This window comes from Phaeoacremonium minimum, assembly GCF_000392275.1.
Source record: "Phaeoacremonium minimum UCRPA7 unplaced genomic scaffold PA7_03_scaffold_496, whole genome shotgun sequence".
NCBI lineage: Eukaryota > Fungi > Ascomycota > Sordariomycetes > Togniniales > Togniniaceae > Phaeoacremonium > Phaeoacremonium minimum.
Genome location: NW_006921398.1, coordinates 281,551 through 307,864, shown reverse-complemented (window position 1 = coordinate 307,864; position 26,314 = coordinate 281,551). Strand labels below are relative to the sequence as shown.

Genomic DNA, 26,314 nt, shown 5'->3' with positions numbered 1-26,314 from the left:
GTTAGAAATACTTGCACGGCCCATTCGGCCGGCGAGAGGCAAGCAAAATAATTCATATAGCATTTGCTGAGATTTTTCTCTGTGATGTCTAGTCAAAACAGTGTCTATCTGATTTTTATGTGAGAAATAACTCATCTAATGAGTTTGAAGACGACCTATATAGCTATAAACCACAATTCAATGTAGAACAGATGCGAATCTATAGGAAGAGCTATATGCTCAAAAAATGACTCTGAATATGCGAAATGAGTTTGTTGTTAAAACAGTCACTGATTAAGCCATTGCCCAGAAGGAAAATAACTAAGACAAGAAGTACTAGAAGTAAATGGTAAGAAGAGAACGAAGGTCTAGTGGTTGAGGCATAAATGCTATTAAGTAGACTCAATTTCGTTGGTTCTGAGACGAAGTCTTGATCAGGGGATTGGGTGGGTCCCGTGTTACAATTATGGTGTCAAGAAAAGGCATGTTACACGAAAATTCATCTATGGTTGATACCTCGCCTATCCTCGCAGCTCTGGTAAATCATCATTAAGAAAGGAACACATATTGGAGGGAACAAGATGCAATAAGCATTCCCGGTTCGTAGAAAAAGGGAGAAATCAGAACTAATAGTTATTTAGGCTACACATGTAACCCCCATTGATGTTTAGTCCTAAAAACAGTCCAGACTACACGGGTACGAGTCCTCTCCTCAGAAACTGTTTATTTTGGGGCACTATATGTTAGAAGTCTAATGACGGAACAATATTGCGAGTCAAAAATGGAGGGTTATGCCGGTCCCAGGTTGTCTGCGCAGTGGGAATTCTCAGTCATGAGGATATGCCACGCGATGAGCCCCACGAAAGGGACGGAGCATTGTCTCGGGCAAATTTGGGGCAATGTCCCGCATATTGCAGGCGGGGCAAGGCACAAACCCCGTCACCCACGACGCTGGGTCGATCGGAGCTTAACTATCCTGAGAACCGCCAAAAGAATTCATTTGGATGAAGACAAGTCGGAACCAGTGTGACCATAACTTGGTCAGTCTCCGTTTCTACCCATGTGGCTGCATCAGGCACTATATCACTGACGCTTAGCGCAACTTCCAGAATGACCAAATCTGAGCCCAGAAATGATCTATCGTGTTCGTTCTGTGTTATTGTTCCACGAGGTGTGGTTTTGTGGGACCAAGAAGTCTTGTATGGCTTGATTGTGCTACATACGACAGATGGACGAGCCGTTGAATGGCATAACAGGACCCTGGAGATCTAAGGACCTGGACGACATGCTGGAGACATGATAGACACTTGGTTGCATTCACAGCCTCACTTTCCGGCTGGAAAAAAACACGGAAAAATTCAAAACAAGTCGATGAAGGATAAATGGACATTTTCAAGGCCTTGTGTATGATTATGAGAATACATTATCTCCACTGTTGTCTGACAGGATTATCGCCAGCGCAAATTCTCGCTGCCTCGTAGTGTTCCTGCGGACCAGGCAGCTAAATGCTGGGTTGTTGGGATCAGCGGGTGGCCTGCGCGCTTGCATGTGCATGTGGTTGGCTGTTAAGCCGTCATCTCATCTTGATTCTGATTTGCAGCGCCGATCTTCCTCTTTTCCCTGCCAGGCACCTGCTTGGCTGCTTGTCCAACATCCAACGCCGAATTCGTTCAGTCGACATCATATCCTGCTCCGCACACGTGTTGACGTCCCGAGGTCTCAATCGCCGGACCGCAGCATCCACTTTACTCCCAGATCTCTGCACGTGTTGTCTCAAGTGCCATCTTATCGATCTGACTTGATGTCTGGGCATTCAGACTGTCATCACAACTTAGTGCGCGCGACAGGCGACGCGATGAGGCACAGAAGCGATCACACTCCGAGTAAGGGAGGGATGGCATTTGTGCGCTGTTCCTCGCTTGCGTCTAGACAAAGTGAGGATGCGATAAGGAATGCCATTCCCTTGCCTCCGATGTCCGTGGCGCCTTTACATGGGCCAATGCCGTCTTATTACCGATTGTCTTGAGAGATGGCTGTCAAGCAACCCCGTTTGGAAAACCACCGGCCATGGTCCGCGGATCCCACGATGTTCAAATATAGCGTAGCACGCGAACGGCCGACAAGGTCAGGCGTGCGCCGACCGTGCTCTATTGCACTGCCGCTACACACTGCAGAGCCATCACCGTGATGGTCCGTGGAACAGGCCGATACGACGCTGTGTCGCCTGCCCCGGGCCATCAGCAGCAGTTGCTGCGTCGAGAGAAGGGTCACTCACACAGTTCATCCAGGGTGGCATCATCATATGCCGTGCTCGGCCTGTCCCTTTCTTCCTTTGTTCCTAGGGCAGGGGTCTGGCGTATCCGGCCAACGGCACGTCTATTTCCAATGTTGTCGCTTTTAGCTTGATTTAGCGCCGGCTCTAAGCCGCTCGAGCCCAGGAACAGCGCCTCGCTGCCCAGGAAAGTCCCCTACGCAAGCATGAGGCGATCCGCACTGGCGGCACAATAGTCTGTGGTGGCTCTGCCCAACTGTAATCTGCTTGTTACCACTCCTGTCACTAGCTTGCGAATCCCTTCAGCTGACGGCTTCCACTACCCAACCTGGCTTTGGTAGTCCCAGGTCAGCTTTTTGCTATGGCCTATCCATTGGGGTAGTCGACCCGCGTTTTAGGCATAAGGCGCCACTAAGAAGGGGTGCCATGTAGCCCAGTTCAGCCGGAAGACCGCATTAAGACAGAAAAAGACCGTATCTTATGGGGGAACGGTATATAGGTAAATGCGGAGTGATCGAACCTTCGATTGTGTCTGTCGCTTTTTCTCTTGTCTTGTCTTGTCACGCGGTTCCCACTCGTTTGCTATCTTGGTTGCGTTGTAGTGTTATTTTTCTTATACACCATCTCCATCCAGTCACGGCCCATGGTTCTGGCACGAGGGAACGAGTTGCATCCTTGAGCCAGCCACCACAGCCAAGACCCTCCCAAGACCTTGACACCCCATAACCAGGTTACTCGAACAAGCCCGTCGCAAGCCCTACCCTTGGCGGCCTGATAACGTCGTGAGACCGTTGGCAAACTCGTATCCGTCTATAATGGGAGTTGTGAGCGGGGATTCTTGAGGACGCATTAGGTATATAAGTCTCGCCCGGCTTGCCACGACGGGTTAGGAACAACGGCGTGGGTTTTTGTTTGGGCCTGGATCTTCTCATGGCTGCTACCCTGGTCCTCTCTTTCCTAGCGATAGCAGGAGCGGCTCAAGCTGCTGACCTGGCTGACTATGTCCTCACCGATGTGGGTGTTATGAGCTGTAGCGCCACGGGGAATCATGCTGACTAGTCCAGACTGGCACAATTAATGGAGGCAACACCTTCCCTGGTGTTAGCTATCCTTTCGGCATGGTCAAGTTAGGGCCAGATCTGTATACCGGGTCGGACAGTTACTCAGGCTACCAACCTAGTGGTAACTTCACGGGTTTCAGTATGCTTCATGAGAGCGGTACGGGTGGCGCGCCCAAGTACGGTGTCGTCTCACAGCTACCGGCTCTTGGGGATGTAGCCAACCCCCTGGCTTATCCAGGGGAACCAAGAGCGTCTGCTGATATCACCAAAATTGGCTACTACAAGTCAAGCCTGGCTTCCGGCATAACCGTTGAGTTGGGAGCATCTGAGAGGGCTGGTTTCTATAGGCATAGCTTCCCCCAGATTGGCGAGTCAGCCAATGTCATCGTTGATGTGTCTCATGTTCTCCCATCTTTCCGGGGAATGGGCCTGGAGCAGCACTATCTAGGCGGAGGGATTTCAGTCAGTGACGATAGCGTTGGGCTTTCATACGAGGGCTGGGGCAAGTATGATAATGTAAGTAATTATGTGGATACGAATACAGAGACACTTGATTGCGAAATACTGACTTGTGTGCAAGGGGTGGAATCGTGCACCAGGGTGGACCGTCTACTTCTGTGGGTATTTTGATACGCCAGGGTCGTATAAGACCTTTCTCGGAGCAGACGCGACATCAACCACGCTCGTACAGTACGATACAACCAATAAGCTCAACTCAACTGCGCGACTGGGAGCCGTATTCACGTTCGACTCACCCTCGGTGACGTCCAGGGTTGGTGTATCGTTCATCTCCACGAAGCAGGCTTGTCAAAATGTCAACAGCCAGATCCCTTCTGGCACATCGTTGGCTAGCCTCACCGACAACGCGAGAGATGCTTGGAACGACCAAGTGTTGTCCAAGGTCACCACTACCGATACGGATACCAGCAAATTGCAGTTGCTGTACTCGTCTCTGTATTTTATGCAGCTCCTGCCGCAAAACAAGACAGGAGAGAACCCGCTGTGGACGTCCTCGGAGCCGTACTACGATGACACGTTCACCCTGTGGGACCTAGTAAGTAGCACAGCTGCGGCTCCTCGAGCAATTAAGCTTACCATTCTCAAAGTTTCGCTGTACAACGCCGCTGCTGCACATATTACAACCCGTAGTATACGAGGAGTATATCCGCTCCTTAATTGACATATATAGAAATGACGGGTACATGCCGGACGGGCGGTCGTCCTTCTGGAACGGCGCGACCCAGGGAGGCTCGAATGCCGATAATGTCTTAGCCGACGCCTTTGTGAAGGGCGTCCAGGGTAGAATAAACTGGCAAGATGGCTATAAAGCAATGGTCAAGGACGCTGAAGTCCAGCCGCCTAATAATAATGACCCGAGAGACCCCTCGGCCTCGACTAAAGAGGGCCGGGGGGCTCTTCCGGATTGGATTAATCTTGGATATATCACGCCGACCTACGCCCGCTCAGTGAGCCGAGCTGTTGAATAGTAAGGTGTCTTTTGTCTGTACGAAACTGTTGCATTGCTGACAAGCTATATAGTTCGGTCAATGATTTTGGGTTGTATCAAGTCGCTTCTGGCTTAGGAAAGTCTGACGATGCTGCGAAGTATCTTCACAGATCAAGGCAATGGCGAAATCATTGGAATCCCGAGGCTACGTCTCTTGGCTTTTCAGGGTTTTTGGTCCCTCGGAACACTTCAGGGTTCATAGCTCAGGATCCTCTGAGCTGTGGCGGCTGTTATTGGGCCGATTATTGTGAGTTTAGACAAAAAACTCATTACTTGATGACCTGTAACCTGAACTCACAACTCTACAGATTACCAAGGATTACCATGGGAGTACTCCTTCAACGCCCACCACGACATTGATACCCTTATCAGTCTCTCCGGAGGAGAGGAGACGTTCGCTGCTAGACTCGAGACTATTTTCACACCGGGCCTCAATCCTTCCGGCGCTTTCGACAAGATGATCTTCAATCCGGGCAATGAGCCGAGTTTCACCAGCCCCTTCCTGTTCAACTTTGTGGACAGGCAAGACCTCACGGTGAACCACAGCCGCGCTATCGCCAAGGCGTACTACAGCGCAACGCCTGGCGGACTTCCGGGGAACAGCGACGCCGGAGCCATGCAATCTTGGGTCCTATGGGTCATGATTGGCCTGTACCCCATGACAGGGCAGACGACTTTCCTCATCGGTTCACCATGGTTTGATGACCTGAGTATCTCTCTTGGCGGCGGCAACTCATTGCACATCACCAGCACCGGGGGCTCGGACACATCGTTTTACGTGCAGTCCCTGAAGGTGAATGGCAAGACCTGGACGAAGAACTGGGTCGAATGGTCAGATGTATTTGAGAACGGTGGCACGATGGATTTTGTCCTCGGCCCCGAGCCCGTGGACTGGGCGACTGGTCCTGCACCACCGAGTCCCGGTACGGAGAACAATGGGAGCCGCACACGCAAGTCGAGTGGCAGTGAGGACGGGTCCGGCGCGAGCGCCTCGGGTGGGTCATCCGGAGAGCCAACATCGGGCGAAAGCGACGTGAATGCTAATCTAGGGGATAGGAATATAGCTACACCGGTCCTGGCCTCTCTGCTATCTGTGCTGGGGTTGACTTTTATAGCTACAAGCGCTTGGTCGTACTGGCGCAAATGGAGAGAGGACAAGGCTAGACTGTCTGCCCGGTCCGAGAAGGTCGGGTACGACACTGAACATACTGTGGGGAAAGATAATTGCGATATGGGTGCTCAGAAAGCGAGGCGTTCGGGATCTTCATAGACAGATAGAGGGATACCACGGGAGACAGATTTTAGGACAAACGCGCCTAGCGATTCTTGTATATAATTCCAACTGCATCGAAACGGACGCCGCGCCAAAATGCTATGTTGCTACATATGTGTGCCAAAATTGGGGTATCAAAACCAGACAAAAAGCCTTTACGTTGCTTTCCCATTTCATGTGATATGTCGTCCTTCAGGGCCAGCATGCTGGTCACCACCCCAAACATTGCGGAACTCATCCTCGTCCCCAACTGCAAATAAGGGGGACGAGCCTTCCGAAGACGGAGTCTCCTCGTAGTGTTGCTTTGACTCGGGCTCCAGTGGCCCCTCGTTCTCAGGATCTTTCACCTTGCCATCATAGCCTATGTTCTCGGCCGCCTGAAGATATTCTTCTGTCAAGGTGTTGTAATCTTCATTTGCAGTGCCGAATCCAGATGGTCCAGCTTCCTCTTCATGGGGAAGTGGCTCCTTCGGGCGATGCTGCGCTGATGTCGATTCCTTTCTCTTACCTTTCTTCTTGCTCTTGACCAGCTCTGCGCTTTCCGGCCGCGGAGGCGGTGGCCCCCTTGGTCCAGGAGATGCTGGTGATACTGATGAGGTCGGGCGCGGGAGCTGGGCGAAACTTGGCTGGGGTGTAGTCCAAGAGAACCTAGCAGGTTTGTTCGCAGTTATGACGGGGTACTGTTGTTGCGTGTTAGTGGGAGTGCAAACTTCAGCCTGGGAGGTATACTTGATACTTACGTTCCAGTCCCCAAACTCAAGCTTCCTCGCGTTCTCGTATCCGCGCTCCTCATCCGCATCTAGGAATGGCTCATCTGCTGTTGTGCCATTGCCTGCGCGAGACCGCGAACGGCTTCGACTTGGCTCACCGTTCCGTAGAAGTGAAGTGTTCTCATTGATCTCATTCGGGCTTGGTATCCAGTACTTGGCCTTTCCACCACGCTCGTATCGCATGCCAGCCTTGAGCCTGGCTAGCCTTGATTTTGACTCCTCATGAGCCATGATCTTGTCGCCAGAATCGAAAATGCGGTACTTGTATTTGTCGCCCCGGAATGTCTCCCTCGAGTCTTCAATGAGGTCTCGAGGGCCAAAAGCGTCTCGAACAGCATACCATACCGGGAGTCTGGCAGCGGAGACCGTGTTGTCAGCATAATCGTGCCATGAGAAGGCATACCAATGTGCAACTGCAAATATCGGCATCTCAATGCAGATGAGCGCGTCTTGGATGGCGGCCGCCAGGTTGTCTGGAGAATAACCTTCCAAGGTGTTGTTGCCGATGGCTCCAAGCCACACCAGGATGGAAAGGAAGAAGCCCTGCCAGTAGGACGCGAAGATGATGAGTTTGATGCAGAGAAATTTGGGAACCGGTCGGAAAGGCTTGAGATCATCGTGCATGCACACCCAGAACAGGCCTAGGGAGTATAGACTGACAGTCACGCTGATGTTGTAGATGATGCCGCTCCAGAAATATCCCGAGCTGAGACCGATGTAGCCTTCTTGATAGACTCCCGTAGCTTTCATAATGATTGCTGCCAGACCAAGGATTGGTTTCAACCATGCATACTGCAAGATGCCCCTTTTAATAGAGAGGAAGGTATAGGGGTCGGAGATGTCGACTCGAGAAAGGATATGATTTAGGGGCCAGAGATGGTTGACGGGGGCCCGGCCGTGTGTCTTGATAATGAGGGCTCGTTCGCCGCTCAGGTAGTTGATCAGAAGCTGGAAGAAGGTGTAGATTGTGAAAGCCTCATATATGTCTCTTATCGGATCGAGAAACTGCGATGCTGTAAAGGACACCAGACTGACCCAAGAGGCGATGGAGTAGATGGGGACCCTTTGGGCAGTTAGCAACACTCTGCTCTTGATTTGTGCGAACAGCGTGGCCCACGTACATGACAAGTATCCGCACGACATATCGCTGGAGTAGCGGTTTCCGGTAGTTCTTGCTAGAAAAGAGATCAGTACCGTCTCGATATGGATATGTGATAGAAGCGGGGAGCAAACGTTTGGAGCCATATTGAACTATAGAGAAGAACAGTTAGCAAAAGCCACATCGGGCGCATCGAAGATGGGTGAACTCACACCAACGATAGAATAGTCGCAGCCAGAGACGCGACACCAGCGACGGCGATGATGGCGTAGGCGAACTTCTGGCCCGTGCCCCCAGCCATGGCTCTGACCTCGTATTGATGAAAGGAAAGAGCGACGATGGATGGCATACGATGCCTATAACAAGAAGAGAGATGCCTTAAAACATCATATCTTGGTAGATGAGGTCAGGGTTACTGCTATTATCGCGAGGTGGTGGACGAGATGGAGAGGCAGCAGCAATCAGAAGCTAGCTGGTGACGACGACATCCATGCGCGAACGCATATAACGTTAAGTCGAGCTCCCAGCAATTCGCGGTCAGCTCCCTCCCCCACACCCGCGTGCTACACCACCTGGCCCCGGCTGGAACAAGAATATTCCAGTGGGTGACGTCTTAAGGTTCAGGCGTAGTGGTGGGGGGAAGCCCAGTAAAGGTCCACGGCAACAGTGCGCTAATAGCGTCGTGCAGGGGTGGGGTGCCGCTAGACCATCTTGGCCCATCCTTGTGCATTGGGCTCAACGCGTTCCGGCAACTCTGATGAAGCTCTAGCGACGATCTCCAGACTTGCCGAATCGCAATACTGACAACAACCGCCGAGAGTCCCTGCTGGAGCTCAATGCTCTGCGCAAAGTGCCCGAACCGGATTGGATCTCACTAGTATGGCGGTTCTAACGAAGAAGAGCATTACTTCAACGGAAGTTCTTCGAGGAAGACGTTGAGAGGAGGGTTGGGCGTGACGGTGGCGGCCTACGATAAAGCAACATGGCTGGACAAAGTCCCTTTGTAGGGGCTGTATTCAGTGGGTGTGTAATATGTTACTCTCGAGGATCTTTGGTCAGGAACTGATATGGTGGTAACACTAGGCTCTTCCTCGGATACATGATTCTGGCCGCAGCTCTCGCCATATTCTTCTTGCTGTACTTTAACCGAGTATTCGCATCGATAGTCTCATGGGGAATTCGAGCATGGACATGGCGAACCTACGGCGTTCACATCGATATACAAGCCTTGCAAATATCGCTCCTAGGCGGCCGAATCTTCTTCACCGGCTTACGATACCACGGCAACAATGAGACTATTCTCGTGCAGAATGGTCACATTACATGGCAGTACTGGCTCTGGCGAGTCCGACACGTTGAAATTCGCAAGAAAGAAGAGGATGCGAAGCAGGGAGATGATGAAAAGAGTGACAAGGCTTCCCGCTTGCCCTGTCGAATCAATGTTGCCTTGTCTGGGCTGGAATGGTTCATCTACAATCGTAGCGCTGCCTACGATGCTGTTTTGGCAGGGATGACAGAAGAGGTGGTCCAACCGCCTGCGGTTCCGTTACCTACTGATTCCGGAGGTGCGTCATCCAAACTTAGGAGTCGGCAAGCCAAGCGGACTGAAAGGTCGCCAAATGGCCTAGGCCAAAACCGCATGTCAGAGAAGGAGAGCCTTGACTTGCGTGGACAGGAGGCGGATCATAAAACCGACAATGAGCGACCAAAACCAACGTATGGTGCTACCTTCCAGTCCTCTGGTTCAGACGAGGGCAATGGACACAATAAGACGGGTACCGAATCGGAACCAGAGCTTCCTTTGATGCTGCAGCTGTTTCCCATTCACCTCGAGTGCCAAAAGGCGGCAGTAGTGATGGGAAACGAGAACACCAGGGCTATCCTCATCGTCAAGGCCAAGGCGCTCTCAGGGGAAATTGATGCGTGTGAGACACAGACAACGGACCCTTATCGGCAGTTGTACAGGCTGAAGTTCGACCAGCCAGTCGTAGAAATCAAGGACAACGAGGACTTCAAAGAGCAACTAGCAGATCGAGCTACGCGAGAAAAGCAGCTTGCTCGAGATTCGAGCCCCATTCCTCAACCATCATTCTTTCATCGATATCGCCGAAAAGTTGTAGGGCAGTTGAGAAATCTAGTGCCAGGTTGGAGAAAATCTGTTGAGTCTTTCTCCATCGACTCTCGCAATGGACCAGCCACTGCGGCAGGACAAATGCCTGGTTCTAACCATTGGCAAGGACTCTCGAGGTACCTAGATGAGCATGACCAAGATGAGAAAGCCAGATGGGCAGCAGTTGAGTATGGTGCCGTTACGACAATTATGGACACGCCTGAGGCTTCGCTTTTGGTATACTGGGACTCTGTGGGTAAAGTCGTGAGACGAACTCATCGAAGCCCGAAAGCTTCTGAATTTTCGTCGAATATCAATGGTGATGAACCACCGGCTTGGGGTATTACTCTTTCAATCAAAGGCGGTTCTGTCAATTATGGGCCATGGGCAGACCGTCACCGGGCAGAGCTACAGCGCGTCTTTTTTCCGTACTTGTCTAAGGATGCCCAGCCCGCTGAACGGCTTTCAGTTGGAGCGGACAGGGTTCCTACACAGTTCAAGCTGTATGTCGAACTTGATGAGGATGTCACTCTCAGAGTACCTGTCCGCGAAGACTCTAAGAATTGGAGATTCAAAGGAAAGGAGCCCCCCGTCAAGGCGGGACCAAATAAGGATAGGCGAAGAGGACGGAGTTTGTTCAAGAAATCTGATCCTAACAACACACTTGCTTTCGAGCGCCAGTATGGCTGGCTTGATATAAAAATAGGCGGAAACTCGACAGTGTCCTATTCTATGGATATGCTAGCGGGGGTTGGAGGATTCTCAAATACTCTCAATCTCGACCTACCCCGTACAGAGATATCGAGCAGTATCAACCATGAAGTCCTCTGGAGATCTGGATCACAAAGGATATCATGCGATCTCTCAACCCCACTAAAGTGGAATAGCCTTAGACAATGGCGTTTCGATGTTACTAGCAATGATTTGGAGCTTTTCATGTTGAGAGACCATGTCTTCCTTCTCATTGACCTGGTAGATGATTGGGCGTCTGGTCCACCAGCTGATTATCTCACCTTTACTCCTTTCAAATACCACTTGGACCTTCATCTTCAAAACGTCAAGTTCTACCTCAATGTCAACGATGCGAACATCGTCAACAAGCCGACGGACTTTGATGACAATACTTATATAGTCATCGGAAGCCCTTTACTCGAATCAAGTACTTGCATACCGATAGACAAATACCGTCCTCCAAAAAACACAATACCTTTTGACATTCGAGCAGAGACAGCCGACATAAGCCTCCGTGTACCGCCCTGGAACACTCAAGCCACATTCCTCGCGTCAAGAGATATAGGGCATTTGGAGAACCTCGTGGTTGACGGGTCATACCACTACAACGCGACGACATCTCCAGCAAATACAGACACGCTTGTTCTTAATGTAACCGGTCAATCTCCCGTTGTTCACCTGTTTGGATTTGTAGTGCGATACTTCCTCAAGCTTAAAGACAACTACTTTGGGGATGATGTGCATTTCAAGACTTTAGACGAGTATCAGGACATGCTTCGAGCAAAAGAGGCCAATCCCGAAGCTGAGAGTTTGACTAAACCTCCTCACAAGAAGTCCAACGACCTGGACGTCATTCTCAATATTCGAGCTGATGACCCCAAGGTCTTCCTCCCCGCAAATTTGTATTCATCGAATCGGAATGTTCAGATTGATTCGGCGTCCCTGTCCATTGACCTACGTTTCACGAATTACTACATGGATCTGGATCTAACTCTCAGCCCTCTCAATCTTTCCTTGGGCAGTGCAGATAATGGAGCGGAAACTCCTATTAGTGCCACAAGCAGTACCCAAATGTTTATCGATGGCCTGACAATCTATGGACATCGTCTTTTCGGATTACCACCTTCGGAACCAACATATCTCTGTAACTGGGACCTGGCTGTTGGTGCTGTCACTGGCGAATGCACAGCTGAATTCCTGACAGCTTTGATGAGAGGCGGCAAAGCTTTCGGCTTTTCATTCGACGACGACGAGAACGCCCTGATCCCTTATTCTGCCATCGTATTCTACGATGTCACTTTCCTGCGCGTGTTCGTACAGTCTGTACGATTGTGGTTGCATGTCGAGGAAGCTGCTTTTCTTTTCTCTACCGCCTCAATAGACGTCAATTACAATGATTGGGCGCGATCGCACTATTCAAGGAGAGCAAATATACAGATTCCTGAGTTGCAGATCTCCTGTATAAACTCAGAATCTGCTTCGAGACACAAGGCGCGATCACAACACGCAGTAGAAACGGATGCTTTAATCCAGGCGAGCGTTCATCTGGCTGTCATTGGAAGAAAGTTCGCTTTTTCTCACGAGCGAAAGTTACAACAGGAGCTTGTTCGACGGGAAGACCAGCGAACGCACAGGACCGAGTTTCTGAAGTTGCACGGTCTACTTGATGAACTAGTACCCGATCCTGTTGATCCGCCCGCGCAGCCTGCACCGCCGATTCCTCATCCGACTCTTACAAAAGATATCACAGACGACAGGACCTCTCTGTCGTCTAGTGGTACGTCAAGGCGCTCCAGGGACCTTCGCCATAAAAACTCTTTCCTTTCTAGCTCGAGTTCAGGTCAAAATAGTATCCTGCGACCGCAGAGTTCTCTTCGCTCAAGTCGCCACGCATTCTACGCAGATCACCTTCAGCCGTTAACAACCATTGAAAACCAGCACACCGCCAACACGCTTCACTCAGGCCTGCACAACAGGGACGTGTCTGCGTCTACAAGGCATTCGGCATTCTATAGTGCTCCCATCGATTTCGCTGATCGCAAAGATCTCATCCATAACACCGTTGCGTTCTCGAGCCAGTATTTCGCTCCTTATTTTCCCCTGGAGAACATTCGCCCTGAGACGGGAGAGTCAGCCAAACCAAGTGTTGAGCATAGCGAAGATGATGGGCTCACCCACAGTGGTTTCAGTTTGGAAGATATCGACCCGGAGATCCTCAGTGAAGAGTGCAGCTATTCTGGGCTCATGGTAGAGTTTCCATCCGGTATCACCGCCAGCATGAACCCAACATCACTCAGATACATAGCAGCACTCATGTCCGCTCTTCAGCCTACTGATCCAGAGGACATTCTCGATGGCCTGCAAGTAGATGCCATGGCGGATATTTTCGCCATGCAGAAACAGCAAAAGATGAAAGGCAAAGTCGCCGATATCCATCTTAGAATCCCAACTGCAAATTTGCGATTTGTTAACTCATCAGACCTGGACTCCCCAGGGCTGTCTCAAGAAGAGCAAGACCAGTACGATTTCTCATTTCATACACTGGCCCTAGCCACAAGATCAGAAACGAAATGGGAAGATTCTTTTAAGGCAGAAACCAAGAAAACCAGGAATTCATTCCATTTCAGACTCGGCTATCTAGAACTCTCAGCCGCTGAGCGAGTTGCCGACATGGATGATACGCAAGCGGCCATGAAAGCGCAAATCGACAACGTTATGTTCTCGATGGGGTCTAAAGATGTGACTTACCTTGATGGTGAAATTGGTAACATCACAAGCAGCACTTCATCGGAGAAACTCGAGTATTTGGCATCTCTCATACATCGAACAACAATGCTGGCTAGTGATTTGGGTCCTCTGTTCTCAAAGACAGCTTCACGAGAAGGACTACTGCTCAAATACTTAACTTATCACCTCATCACTGATAATCAGACTGCGGTTGACCCTACGTTTCTGATACGGCCTTCAGCAGTGCTTCGCTCTGCCCGTAGTCATCTTCGAACCTTTGATTCTTGGAAGCTCGTCACACGACTTCGGCAGATGTGGACAATCATGAACGCAAATAGCAAAGAGCAGCTAAGAATGAATTGCTTTCAGGAGCACCTAGTCATTCCTCATGACGTCCGGGAACAAGTCATCACTGCCTTCGAACGGTGGAGAGGCTGGGACCTCGATTATCTCTCTCGAGCTGTTCTGTTGACCAATATTTTCGGGTCAACAGGTCAAATGCAGCCTCAAACTTCAGAGGACCTACCTTTCCTTTCAGTCATCCGTGTTAGACAAGCTCAAGTGCTCTTAGACCCGGGCCCAAAGCAGAACGAGATTGGGTTCACGGAACTCACTGCAAGACTCCAAAGCAAGTGTAACACCCAGGAGCAAGATCCACTCGACGGTTGGGACGATCCAGCGTCAAGGACAGTATTGAATGTTTATTGTGGAGATGCGTCAATCAAACTCAACTGGGATCTTTGCGAATTAGCAGAGGATGTGTTGAAGCTTGCGAAGAGGATGCGCACTTCTAAAAAGGATGATTCGCCACCTGCTCAAGACAAGACCGCCAAGAAGCCAAAATCACCGTCCATGATGCATGTGGTGTTTGCAATTGGTCGCGGTGAGGTTGTATTCGATGCTATTAATTTGAATTCCGCCTGTCTTGGAAGTGGGATGAAAGCCTCTCTTCTCATGCGGAATGACTCTGAGGGAGGTGCAGATACAGATTTCGTTCTGAGCTGTGACGCAGTCACATCTCGCATCCGGAGTCATTCCCAACTTTTGTCAATGTTCCAGCTCGGAAGACCCAGTGTCATCATATCTCATTCTCTACGGATGACGGAGACAACAGATTCACATACAATCAAGGCTACTGCAAGTAGTAGACAAATGTCACTTGCTATAAAGCAAGATCCAATAGCCCTGATGGAAGTGCTTGACCTGTTAGTCAAGGACGAGGTCACCCAACTTTACAATCTCAAGCATTCGCTGCCCTCCTCGCCAACAACTAAGCAGCCGAACCGGAAACTCACCGATCGTCTCTCCGCTTTCCGAGTGAACGTTGCAATGTTCATGGATGAGTATAACATCACCATACCGTTGCTTCAATCTCTCACATATACTGTCTCTGGAGTTGTTGCACGCGCTGCACTTGCGGCTGACTTTGGGAAAGATGTTATTTTCGACTTTGACATCAAGGAAAATTCCCACGAAATGCAGATCAATGTTAACAACGTGCCTCGAAGCATCTCACTTCTTCAGATTCCGCCAACTAATGGCCGTATCACAAGCCACATGGGAGAAGGCGAGCATGATGTTACCGTATTCGCCTCTGTAGAAGTGATTCGACTTGATGCTTCCGCTGTCTACAGCTTACTTAGGGCACTGAACAGACCTGAGATATCAAGCACCATCAACGATGTTCAGGAGCAGGTGAAGATGATTCAAGAACATGTCAGCGAAGTCTTCGGACAGCGGGAGTCGCCGCCAATTCAAGAGGAGCAAAATGCTTCAGACGACCAGAAAGAGCCATTGATATACCTGGTTCATGCCACCGTTGCTGGCCTTGAGGTGTTTGCCAATTCCCCCATCAAGTCGGAGGACGAGCCCATGGCACACATCTTGTTCTGCCTGGAGAGAGTTCATTTGAGAGTAGCAAACCGCCTGGAGCCTGCAGCGCCAGTTCTCTCCTACCCCGAAGTTCACATCAATCTTCGTCAAATTTCATTTGCAATACAAAAAGGGAACGAGGATGCACGCAGAACTTGCGGTAGTCTTGGTTTGGGGGCATTGATCACTGCAACCTCAAGCCTCAATGCAGAGCACACAGAGGAGAGGTGGTTCAATATCTCCAGCAACGGGTTTGATGTCATGGTTTCTCCTGAGACGATTTCTACCGTAGTAGATGTGCTGGGTTACATGGGCGACAAGATTAAGGATCTTGATACTTCTCGAGAGCTAGAGTATCTCCGAAAACTGAGGCAGTCGAGGCCAAAGATTGCTATCAATGACCAGGAAGAAGTAGAGGCGGACTTACTTGACTCTTTCTTGTCATCTATCAGGTACTCTCTTGAGATCCGGAACATACAACTCAGCTGGCTTGTTCTTGGCCCAACCGAGGAAGCCTCCTCTGGAAAAGAAGATCTCATTGTGTCTTTGCAAAGAATTGAATTCGGTACAAGGACAAGAAACTCGGCAGGGTTGACAATAGAGAATCTGCAAGTCCAGATGGTCCCACCAGGCCAGGAGAAGAAAATTCGATCAGCCAATTCCGCGCTGTTACCAGAAATGATATTCAACATCGCTTATGTCTCAACATCAGATGCACGTCGGTTAGCGTTCCAAGCTGTTGGGAAGTCTCTAGACTTGCGACTCAACTCTGGTTTCATTATACCTGCCGACAATCTGTATGACTCTATCAGACTGTCTCTGAAGAACGTCCAGCAAGCCTCTCAGAAATGGAACCCACCGCGGCCTGCTTCTACAGAAACCACTGCCAAGACCTCGGATGAGCCACGAAAATCAATGCTTGGAAGCAAGCGACTGGAGTCGTTTCTCATAGACGCAGATTTTGCTGGCGCAGTGGTGTATCTATCTGGCAAGAAGACACCCGAAGATACCTATGGACATTCTATCTCAAGAGCTGCCCGCATCGCTTTAGCTGGTAAATATGGCCAATTTACTCCAGACGACACTGGAAGCAGCACTGCTCTGAAAACCCCAGGTCTCGCTTTCAAGCTCGAGTACAGCGACAGCGGCAGAGATGACCCAACACTCTACGGCGAAGTCAAGATTGATGCATCAAGTAACATCCTATATCCATCTGTCGTTCCACTAATCATGGATATGACGTCCAGCATCAAGGAAGTTGTCAGTGACGAGTCAGATCGCGACAGTACTATTCAACCTCAAGAAGTATTGGCAAAGGCAAAGGCAGTGCAAGATGACTATATCCTTACGGCTGATCCAAGTGCTGTAATTGGACGTCTGAAACTCAACCTCGGCCTACGAATTTGTCGGCAAGAATTCACCCTTAGTTGTCAACCTATCGCAAGAGTAGCAGCGACTGCCAGCTTTGAGGATGTTTATTTCACTGTCAACACCGTTCACTCCACCGAACAAGGCAACTTCTTTGCAATATCAGGGGCATTCAGCAAACTACAGGCCTCGGTGCAGCATGTGTATTCCAGAGAATCCACTGGCAATTTCGAGGTTGATTCGATTGTACTCTCTCTGATGAACAGCAAACATGTCAGTGGTATCAGCGGCGTTTCGGCAATTCTTAAAGTGAGCCCAATGAAGGTCTCCATCAATGCAAAACAGCTGCAAGACTTCTTGCTCTTCCGTGAAATCTGGACTGCACATGAAACGCGTCGTCACCCGACGACACCTGTCGCGAAGCTGGTTACGGAGACTTCTCAAGGACACCTGGTCCAACGTTACCAACAGGTAGCTGCAACTGCTGCGTTCCCCTGGACGGCAACAGTCTCAATAACCGCTCTTGAGATCAATGTGGATCTCGGACAGGCAATTGGCAAGTCAGTTTTCTCAATCACCGACTTCTGGGTATCCTCGAAGAAGACTTCGGATTGGGAGCAAAATCTGTGCCTCGGTTTCCAGAGGATCGGTGTTGACAGCACTGGTCGTATGAGTGGCTTTGTGGACATGCAAGACTTCAAGCTCCGCACTTCCATTCAATGGCCGGAGCGAGAACAAGCGCTGAACGAGACACCGATGGTCCAAGCCTCGATCGGCTTCAGTCAATTCAGAGTCAAGGCCGCGTTTGATTACCAGGCATTCCTTGTCGCGGACATCACATCTTTAGCGTTCCTGATGTATAATGTTCGGCGCACACACGAGAGTTCAGGAGACCGTTTAGTAGCGATATTCGACAGTGATGCTGTTCAGGTCTTTGGGACGACAACTTCGGCCGCACAGGGAGTTGCCCTCTTCCAGGCTTTCCAGAGACTCGTCCAAGAGAGGAAAGCTAGTTTCGAAACCTCTCTTAGGGAGATTGAGAAGTTTATGAAGAGGAAGTCTGTCGCTTCACCTGCCGTTATACAAAGGCTAAGTCTGCCCAAAGAAGCAGCGGATGACGCCTTATCTAAATCACCTATCTCGCTTGACACGGATGTTGTCGTGACTCTGAAAGCTTTGAACTTGGGTGTATTTCCGAGCACATTTTCAGACCATCAGGTGTTTAAAATGGAGGCGCTCAACGCTCAAGCTCGATTTGCTGCAAGCATGGAGAATCCACGCGTTCACAGCATTCTAGGCCTCACACTTGGTCAGCTCAGGATTGGACTCGCAGGAGTGAGACACATTGAAGCCCCCAAGACGCTTAGTGAACTCTCGGTTGAGGACGTAGTACGAAGTGCGACAGGTTCCCGTGGTGGCACAATATTGAAGGTGCCGAGGGTCGAAGCCATCATGCAGACGTGGCAAGCGCCAAATTCCAGGCAGATTGATTATATCTTCAAGAGCGCATTTGAGGGCAAAGTTGAAGTTGGGTGGAACTATAGTCGTATTAGCTACATCCGGGGCATGTGGGCAAACCATTCGAAGTCCCTGGCCCAGACCTGGGGCAAGGAACTGCCCCTTGCGCATATCAAGGTCACAGGCGTGCCGGAGCCTGAAGAAAATGGAGGCAAAGAGGGAGAGCAAGGCAAAATTACTGCTGAAGTTCACGTGCCGCAGTCGAAATATGAGTATACGGCCTTGGAACCTCCGGTCATTGAGACACCACAACTCAGGGATATGGGAGAAGCGACACCACCGCTTGAGTGGATTGGTCTTCATAGAGACAGGCTTCCTAACCTGACCCACCAGATCGTCATCGTCAGCTTACTGGAATTGGCTGGGGAAGTTGAGGATGCGTATAGCAGAATTCTGGGTTCGTCGTAGATATATTGTTATCGCACATAATATGAGAGGGAGTTACATTGACGCTGCTGGGTGGTTTTGGTGGTACTAGCGGTAGTAGACAAAATATCTTCATCTCAGTCAATGTTGACTTAAATCGCCTTAGTTCAAAAGAAAAGATTCAAGAAATCTGTGTGAGAATCAAGATCACGGTTGCAAAGCAGAAAGGGTTATCCAATAGTACACGGCGCGGATAGCAAGACACAGTATAAAAAGAAACTTCCTTCTGAGAATAGAGCTCAGAAAAATCCAACATCATACAGGCTACGACAGCTAGATTCTTTCCGATGAAGCTTTTCTTTTCAAAAACTAATTAACTACTTATGTCGCCGTATCCAGAAAAAGCGATACACCTCAAAAAGGAGAAATGTTGTCAGATATGTAGCACGATCAGAAACAATATTATCAGATCAACTTGTAGGAGACTTGTTCCGTTCGCCCTGGCTTAAGACTATTTTGGCCTAAAAACGGAAAGAGAGCCGTCTTTTCAAGCCTTTCTACCAGCAGTCATGGAATTCTGGTTTAGAAGCCGTTCCAAAGCAATGGTCCACCTCTCTTGTAATCTCATGCTTAACTCGTCAAGTCCATCATCAAGCTGTTCAGAAACAGAGGAGAGAGACGCGCTGGAGGGACAGGATTCATATGTTTCGATCGAAAGACTAAGATAACGCGCTCTCGCCAGTGATCTGCGCCGGATTACGATATATTGGTTTCCCGATGGTGCTATCCGAATTGCGGCGGAGCTTCTACCATGCATTTTGACCGTCCAGCATTCGTGAAAAGCGACAGATGGTGGTGATCCTCGTAGGAGACCAATCAATGAACTCCTGGAATCAGTCTTCAAGAAGAAGTCCACACAGGCTTCGGATTGGTGTTGAAAAAGAATCAGACACGCTTGGTCTCCCCATGCATTTAGTGTGATGACTTTCTTCAGTTTCTCGTGAAATGTCCATTCCGAGCTTTGTTCTACTAACGCTGCATAGCCAGCCTCCATCAATTTTGCTATTCTTATTTCGCTACCGAAAACTATCCCGGAGCACTTCAAACTGTTCTGGGATGAAGAGGAGACATAGCAATCCGTCGTTTTGCTTTGGATGGACTGGCGTCTGCTTATCTCAAAAAATCGGTCAGTAATCACGAGGGACGGCGAATGCCAGCGCTCTAGGGTGCTGTCCTCTTCTAGCGCTGATCTGGATCCAAGAAGTAGGCCAATGCAATGTCCGTTGATTGCGCACATCAATGGGTGCACCAAGATAACCATACCACGGAAGACGTGCCACCGAGAATTTAGCCCGTTAGGTATTTGTTGATCGCTAGTCAGGATCACGTCCAAGAGGATCTTTGGAAGTGAGTCGCTGTGTGAGGCCAATGCCATCGCCTTCAAAGGCCCTATAAAAGGCGGCCGGACTCGAGAAATTTGCCCCATGTGCTCAAAAGAGCTACGATGGCCGGCGGTCATTCTGAGGAGCCTTAATTCAGGTCCTATACCTTGACTTCTTATACTCTCAACTGCCCAGGAATCCTTAAAGTTCCTTGGAGATGTAGCTAACAGTCCTGACGGCAAAGGCCAAGGAGAGTCTCTGAGATCCGACCATGCAAATATACTTTCATCGTCCGTCCGCTTCATAATCTCCTCTTGCAGCCTAAAAAAAGCTTTCCTGCCTTCACCGTAAATGAGAGGCATGTTCACGTCAAACAGGCCCATTAAGCAATATGCCTCGTCTTCTAAACGTGTCGTGTTTCGGCTCGCTGCCCAGGACATTCGTTGTGCTACGCTGCATCTGCTGAAATTCTGGAACAACGCATCGCGGCTGATACGAGTAATTCTCGTGATGGCGGTATGCAACATCATTTTGTTTCCTATCTCGATCCAGTCACGGCCAAAAAACACGACCTCGCTCGGGGCGAGGAGCTCCTGTAGAGTCCAGCCGCGAGTGAACCATTTGCTCCTCACAAAGTCGGAATTCATTGCTATCGGATTCTGGGTGCCGTCCACGTCGCTGAGATACGCAAAACATATGGCGGCATCCTGATACCATCGAAACATAGAATTGACGGCCTCGGATAGTTCAGCGCTGGATGACTTGTCAATGCAGCAGGTATCCGCCCAGACGAATCCGAAGTCCTCCGCAGAGGCCGCCGCACAGCAGCCCAATATCTTGTCACGGCCATCTTTCTTGTCGCCGCGGGTGAGCCAGTCTGTAGTCTCGAAATCCTTGAAGGTCACCTCCTCGTCACCCCAGGTATGGGATAAAATGACATAAGGTGGAACTTCCTGGCCAATGTACTCCACCAGCTGGTAAGTTTTGGCGTCGATGAGTCGCATCGTAGCTGTCGCTGGATCGAAGACTGTAGGTATATTGTCTCGAATGGATTGAAATTATGATGTTGTCCCTCGAGGAGGCTTTGAGCAGCCTCCTCCAAGCCTCCTCGATTCAGCTGTAGGCTAAAAAGGAGGGGTTGTGTTGGGCAGCCTCGCCGAATTTGATTTGACAGAACATCTGGCTAGAGGTAACAAGTACCTACTGTTGCATGATAAGCAGGGCAATTTCAAGGAGAATAGTCCGCCATCAATTGACCTATGTCGATGCATGAAACCCACGAGTCTGTTCACAGCAGCACCACTAAACTGAGGCTTTGTCAGTTCGTTCTTAGATCAGTCATAATCATCGACGTAATGTTGGCAGTAACGGATATTAGATTCATTGCCGTTATGATGGACAGTCCCAAGGTTAGACAGCGCCTATACTTCATGAATAATAGCAACTTGAATATGACGATTGCAGAGGCTCATAGACTGTTGACAAATTTGGGACATAAGCCATTCCAAAAACAGGATGGAATTCGTCTCAACTACACAAAAGTCCAAGGTAAACATGCAAAACAAAGAGACTCACATGTGAGATGAAATTCTCCTCGGTCAAGTATAAACAGCTTTGTAATAGACTTTCTAAACTGCCAAAATTTGCTGAAACTCAACTAACCGCTTTCTTATTCGAATATACAATCTAGCTAGGTTGCCTAAATCTGACATCTTAGCCATCGTGACTCAGGATGTCAGTTGAGAACAAGGTAATCTTCAGCACACGTCTATGTAGCCGATATACTATGGCGTGCGGGAGATAATGTGCCATGTACATGCAGTGCGAATATTTATCCAAGTAATTGATTCAAGGCCGCGTATGATACTCCCAAACCTCGACCACTCCACTTTTTTTCCCCTGCAGGGACTTGAAGTTCATCAGTCTATACCATCTTTACTCATTGTATGCTTATATATTTGGTGGAATCACTGTTCAAATGAATCAAATATGCTAGCAGTAAATCACCAGTAGATGAACAGGATCTCGCTTCTTTTCATGTCGGGAACGAGTGGACAAGCCAACCCCTGAGCCCGACTCATAACTCGACAATGCGGGCCGCCATGACTAATCAGGTCGGTTAGCTCAGTTGGTTAGAGCGGTATGTCTCCATTTCGAAAATATAAGAAAGATGCGCCGTTGATACTAATACGATCCACAGTCGTACTAATAATGCGAAGGTCATGAGTTCGACCCTCATACTGACCAGGCTCCTCTTTTTGTCCTGTCTGCTCGGGTGGTCGTTTTTGCTCGTTGCTGCGTCCCGCCAATTATTGTACCAGACCGGTTGTCAATAGGAGAGGAGGGCATGGGCGAGTTGCGAGATCGTATTTGCTAAGGCATATTTGAAAGACCTCCTATATCACCCTAAGAGATACGTCTAAAACAACAACGTGGTGTACGCAGATGAATACTTATTGCATCTCTCATGACTTTCCTTTCACGGCATGCCAAGGCTGCAAGTTGCGCTTTCGAAAGAAATAGGTTTGGGGGAAGAATAAGGGGCAGCAACTTGGCTGGTGAGAAGGGGATGTGGGCAGTGAATTTCGAGGTCTGTGAGGAATGGCACCTCGTTAGTTAGCTATGTGAGGTGAATATGCCTACTGACATTTGACGCGGGATCAGCCACCAAAAAGTATTAGTGAGACTGTCGGCTGTTTGCTCCAATACTCTCCTTAATAGAGGTGATCAAACAGACCTTAGACCGCTTCAAGGTGTAATTTCTCCTCAATTTGAAGTTTTTTGAGATAACGCTCGCAAGGCAGGAGCATCCCGAATGTTGAAGGGCGGTGACGGGTTTTGATAGGGAAGGGGGACCATTGACACACGATTGGATGGGATGGAATAGGATGGGGATCCAATGGAGGGGCAGCCTGGAACCGGGGTCGGGGGTCCTACACTAACTAGACCGTCGAGTACCTGGTAAAAGTGAATGGGAATGGAGGGGTGCTCGGGGTGGTACCCTACCTCCCTACCAGCCGTGCCAGCCTACGCCCTGCCCGTGCGTTGGGAAAGAGGAAGAAGGATGCAAGGCCCCTCCTTCCGCGAGTGACCCCTCCATAATCTATAGATTGCAGATTACCCCTCCACGATCGCCCGTATGAAGCAATCAAAATCACTCTTGAACTTTCGAATTCCATGTATCACATCGCTCATATCCAGGATCCTGAAGCTCCCTGAATCAAGAAGTGATTTCGTGTGTGGCGGATCTAGCGGGAGATCAGATTTCCCGAGTAGAGCTACTTACAGTATTGACTGCGCCGGGAAAGTGAAGAGAGAAGGAGACATTCAAACAAGATGCCTTAAAAACGGTGTGCAGAGTGCATCTGCAGGAGGGGAGCCTGCATAAGGTCACCTACTTTGTAAAATAGACTCAGAGGGATCAAGCTTCAATGGCATAAGCTTGCGCAGTGAGTCGACATGGTGTCGCTTTGTTTGTAGGCATGGCATGGCATGTGTGAATGCATACAGGTGCAAGAGTCAAGACAAATGGAATGGAAGGAAGGATCGATGCACCCAGATGCAACGAGAAGAAAGGTGAGAAAAAGAAGAGAATGAGGAAGGCACCGCCGCATGTCAGACGGCGCCGTTGTCGCTTTTCTGCGCTACCTACATGTAGCTCCTAGGTACGTAGTAGGGACACTGCCAACGCTACTGTCCGCCCCGGAGAGGATCCAGTCTTTTTTTCTGCATTTTCCACCTTACCTTACCTTACCTACCTATCTTGGCCGGCCTACCCCCTTACCCTCTCTTTGCTTGTGTTTTGTATTTTTGTTGTCATTGCGGGGGATTCTGTCCGTCATACCTCCTCCCTCTCCTACCTACCTACCTCTGGACGGTGCGTGCGGTTGAGCACCTGGGTACTGGTAGCTTGGAGATCGTAGAGGATTCATAGTCTTTCTAGATCGTCAAGGTATGCAAAAGCCTCTTCCCAACAAATGGTTCCCAGTCCCAGTGGCTCCAAAGAGCGGTCTCGCTGCATGGACAACACCACCGGGCTGCCCACACAGGTTCTGCTTCTTCTCGGTGCCGAAAACACATGGATTTGCTTTGCTCGTCGCATTTGCAGCTTAGATTCACTCCAAATCTTCTTTCAATGGCGAGCTAACAGCATAAGTGAGGGCAGTTCTATCCTTAAATCACACTATTCTTCGTCTGCGAGCGGCTCGTCCAGCCTGTCAAGATGCATATCCGGGATATGATAGCGGACGCCGAGAGGACCGGCCAACCGTCCTTCTCGTTCGAGTACTTTCCCCCGAAGACCGCGCAGGGTGTCCAGAACCTCTACGACCGCATGGAGCGCATGTATCACTTTGGCCCCAAGTTCATCGACATCACCTGGGGCGCCGGCGGCCGTGTGGCCGAGCTCACATGCGAAATGGTCGTCCAGGCACAGACCTACTTTGGCCTCGAGACCTGTATGCACTTGACTTGCACCGACATGGGCCTAGAGAAGGTCAATGATGCTCTGCAAAAGGCCTACAAGGCGGGCTGCACAAATATTCTGGCCTTGAGGGGTGATCCTCCCAGAGAGAAGGAGAAATGGGTGGCCACGGATGGAGATTTCCAGTACGCGAGGGATCTGGTCGGCCACATCCGCAAAACCTACGGGGACCATTTTGATATTGGCGTGGCGGGCTATCCGGAGGGCACAGACGACAACAAGGACGAGGAGCTACTGCTTGACCATCTCAAGGAGAAGGTTGACATGGGCGCCTCCTTCATTGTAACCCAGATGTTTTACGATGTCGACAACTTCCTGCGCTGGGTAGGCAAGGTTAGGGAAAGGGGCATAACCATCCCCATTATCCCAGGTATCATGCCTATTGCTACCTATGCCAGCTTCCTACGCCGCGCAAACCACATGAAGTGCAACGTCCCAAAGGAGTGGATGGAGGCCCTGGATCATGTCAAGAACGACGACGTGGCGGTCCGAGACATTGGCAAGACCCTTGTTGCTGAGATGTGCCGAAAGATCCTTCAGGCTGGTATTCGACACCTGCACTTCTACACCATGAATCTGGCCCAGGCCACTCGCATGGTTCTAGAGGAGCTTAAGTGGATGCCCTCCGTGGAGCGGCCTCTTAAACAGGCTCTGCCCTGGAAGCAGTCATTGGGCTTCGGCCGCCGTGACGAAGATGTACGCCCCATATTCTGGCGCAACCGCAACAAGTCTTATGTCACCCGGACCCAGGATTGGGATGAGTTCCCTAACGGACGCTGGGGTGATTCTCGTTCTCCTGCTTTTGGCGAACTGGACGCCTACGGCATTGGCCTGACCGGTACAAACGAGCAGAACCGTAAGAAATGGGGTGAGCCCAAGTCTATCAGTGATGTCGCCTCTCTATTCGTCAAATATCTCAATAATGAGCTCGACTGTCTACCTTGGAGCGAGTCACCCCTCACGAGCGAAGCCGATTCCATCCGGAACGACTTGATTGAACTCAACAAACGAGGTCTCATTACAATTAACTCCCAGCCTGCTGTCAACGGAGTAAAGTCCTCACACCCCATTCACGGGTGGGGCCCACCGAACGGCTATGTGTATCAGAAGTCATATCTTGAGGTTCTGGTCTCACCGGAGATCTTGCCTGAACTGATTGCACGTATTGAGAAGCAGCCGGATCTGTCATACTACGCCGTGACGAGAAAGGGCAATCTGCAGAGTAATGCGCCACACGAGGGACCAAATGCCGTCACCTGGGGCGTCTTTCCAGGAAAGGAGATTGTTCAGCCAACAATTGTTGAGAGTATCAGCTTCCTCGCTTGGAAGGATGAAGCCTTCCAGCTCGGCTTGGAGTGGGCACGCTGCTACGATGCAGGCACCCCTAGCCGAGTCCTGCTAGAAGATGTGATGGACCACTGGTACTTGGTCAACATTGGTGAGTTTTCTAGTATTGTCTTTCCAGAACCAAAACATTAAATTAATCTATGCCGCAGTGAACAATGATTTCCACCAGTCACGGACCATCTTCGAGCTATTCGACGGCCTTGCCGTCAAGGACCTGGACAAAGTTGCTGAGACTAATGGTCAGGTCGAACCCCAACCAAATGGGGCTTAAATATGCAGATTTAACATCTGCGACTCGAGGCTTCAACAATGCCTTCGAACTTAATACATGACGACACGGCACGATTGGGATGTTAAAGACGCCCATACATCTTTTTCTCCAGCTAGCACCTCCAAGCCAAGCATACCCCTTTTTTCCAATTCAACAAAGACGGATATCAGAGCATGG

At 49.9% G+C, this 26,314-nt stretch overlaps 4 protein-coding genes across 4 annotated transcripts; 3 read left to right on the top strand and 1 right to left on the bottom strand.

Moving 5' to 3' along the window:
* Window positions 1-3,453: 3,453 nt before the first annotated feature.
* Window positions 3,454-5,883, top strand: UCRPA7_6821 (putative glycosyl hydrolase protein; the record flags this gene model as incomplete). The annotated part of the gene is made up of 6 exons (XM_007919357.1): window positions 3,454-3,828; window positions 3,893-3,933; window positions 4,084-4,366; window positions 5,027-5,066; window positions 5,128-5,814; window positions 5,876-5,883. The coding sequence occupies 6 exons, from the start codon at window positions 3,454-3,456 to the stop codon at window positions 5,881-5,883; spliced, it is 1,434 nt and encodes a 477-aa protein (XP_007917548.1).
* Window positions 5,884-6,596: 713 nt separating this feature from the next.
* Window positions 6,597-8,310, bottom strand: UCRPA7_6820 (putative duf300 domain protein; the record flags this gene model as incomplete). The annotated part of the gene is made up of 5 exons (XM_007919356.1): window positions 6,597-6,740; window positions 6,833-7,925; window positions 7,984-8,037; window positions 8,096-8,113; window positions 8,174-8,310. 5 exons carry the CDS (start codon window positions 8,308-8,310, stop codon window positions 6,597-6,599), a joined length of 1,446 nt encoding a protein of 481 aa, XP_007917547.1.
* Window positions 8,311-14,682: 6,372 nt separating this feature from the next.
* UCRPA7_6819 (putative fermentation associated protein) lies at window positions 14,683-18,696 on the top strand (the record flags this gene model as incomplete). The annotated part of the gene is made up of 1 exon (XM_007919355.1): window positions 14,683-18,696. The coding sequence occupies one exon, from the start codon at window positions 14,683-14,685 to the stop codon at window positions 18,694-18,696; it is 4,014 nt and encodes a 1,337-aa protein (XP_007917546.1).
* A 5,562-nt stretch (window positions 18,697-24,258) lies between these two features.
* UCRPA7_6818 (putative methylenetetrahydrofolate reductase 1 protein) lies at window positions 24,259-26,137 on the top strand (the record flags this gene model as incomplete). Its single annotated transcript, XM_007919354.1, has 2 exons — window positions 24,259-25,957; window positions 26,016-26,137. 2 exons carry the CDS (start codon window positions 24,259-24,261, stop codon window positions 26,135-26,137), a joined length of 1,821 nt encoding a protein of 606 aa, XP_007917545.1.
* Between the last annotated feature and the right edge of the window lie 177 nt (window positions 26,138-26,314).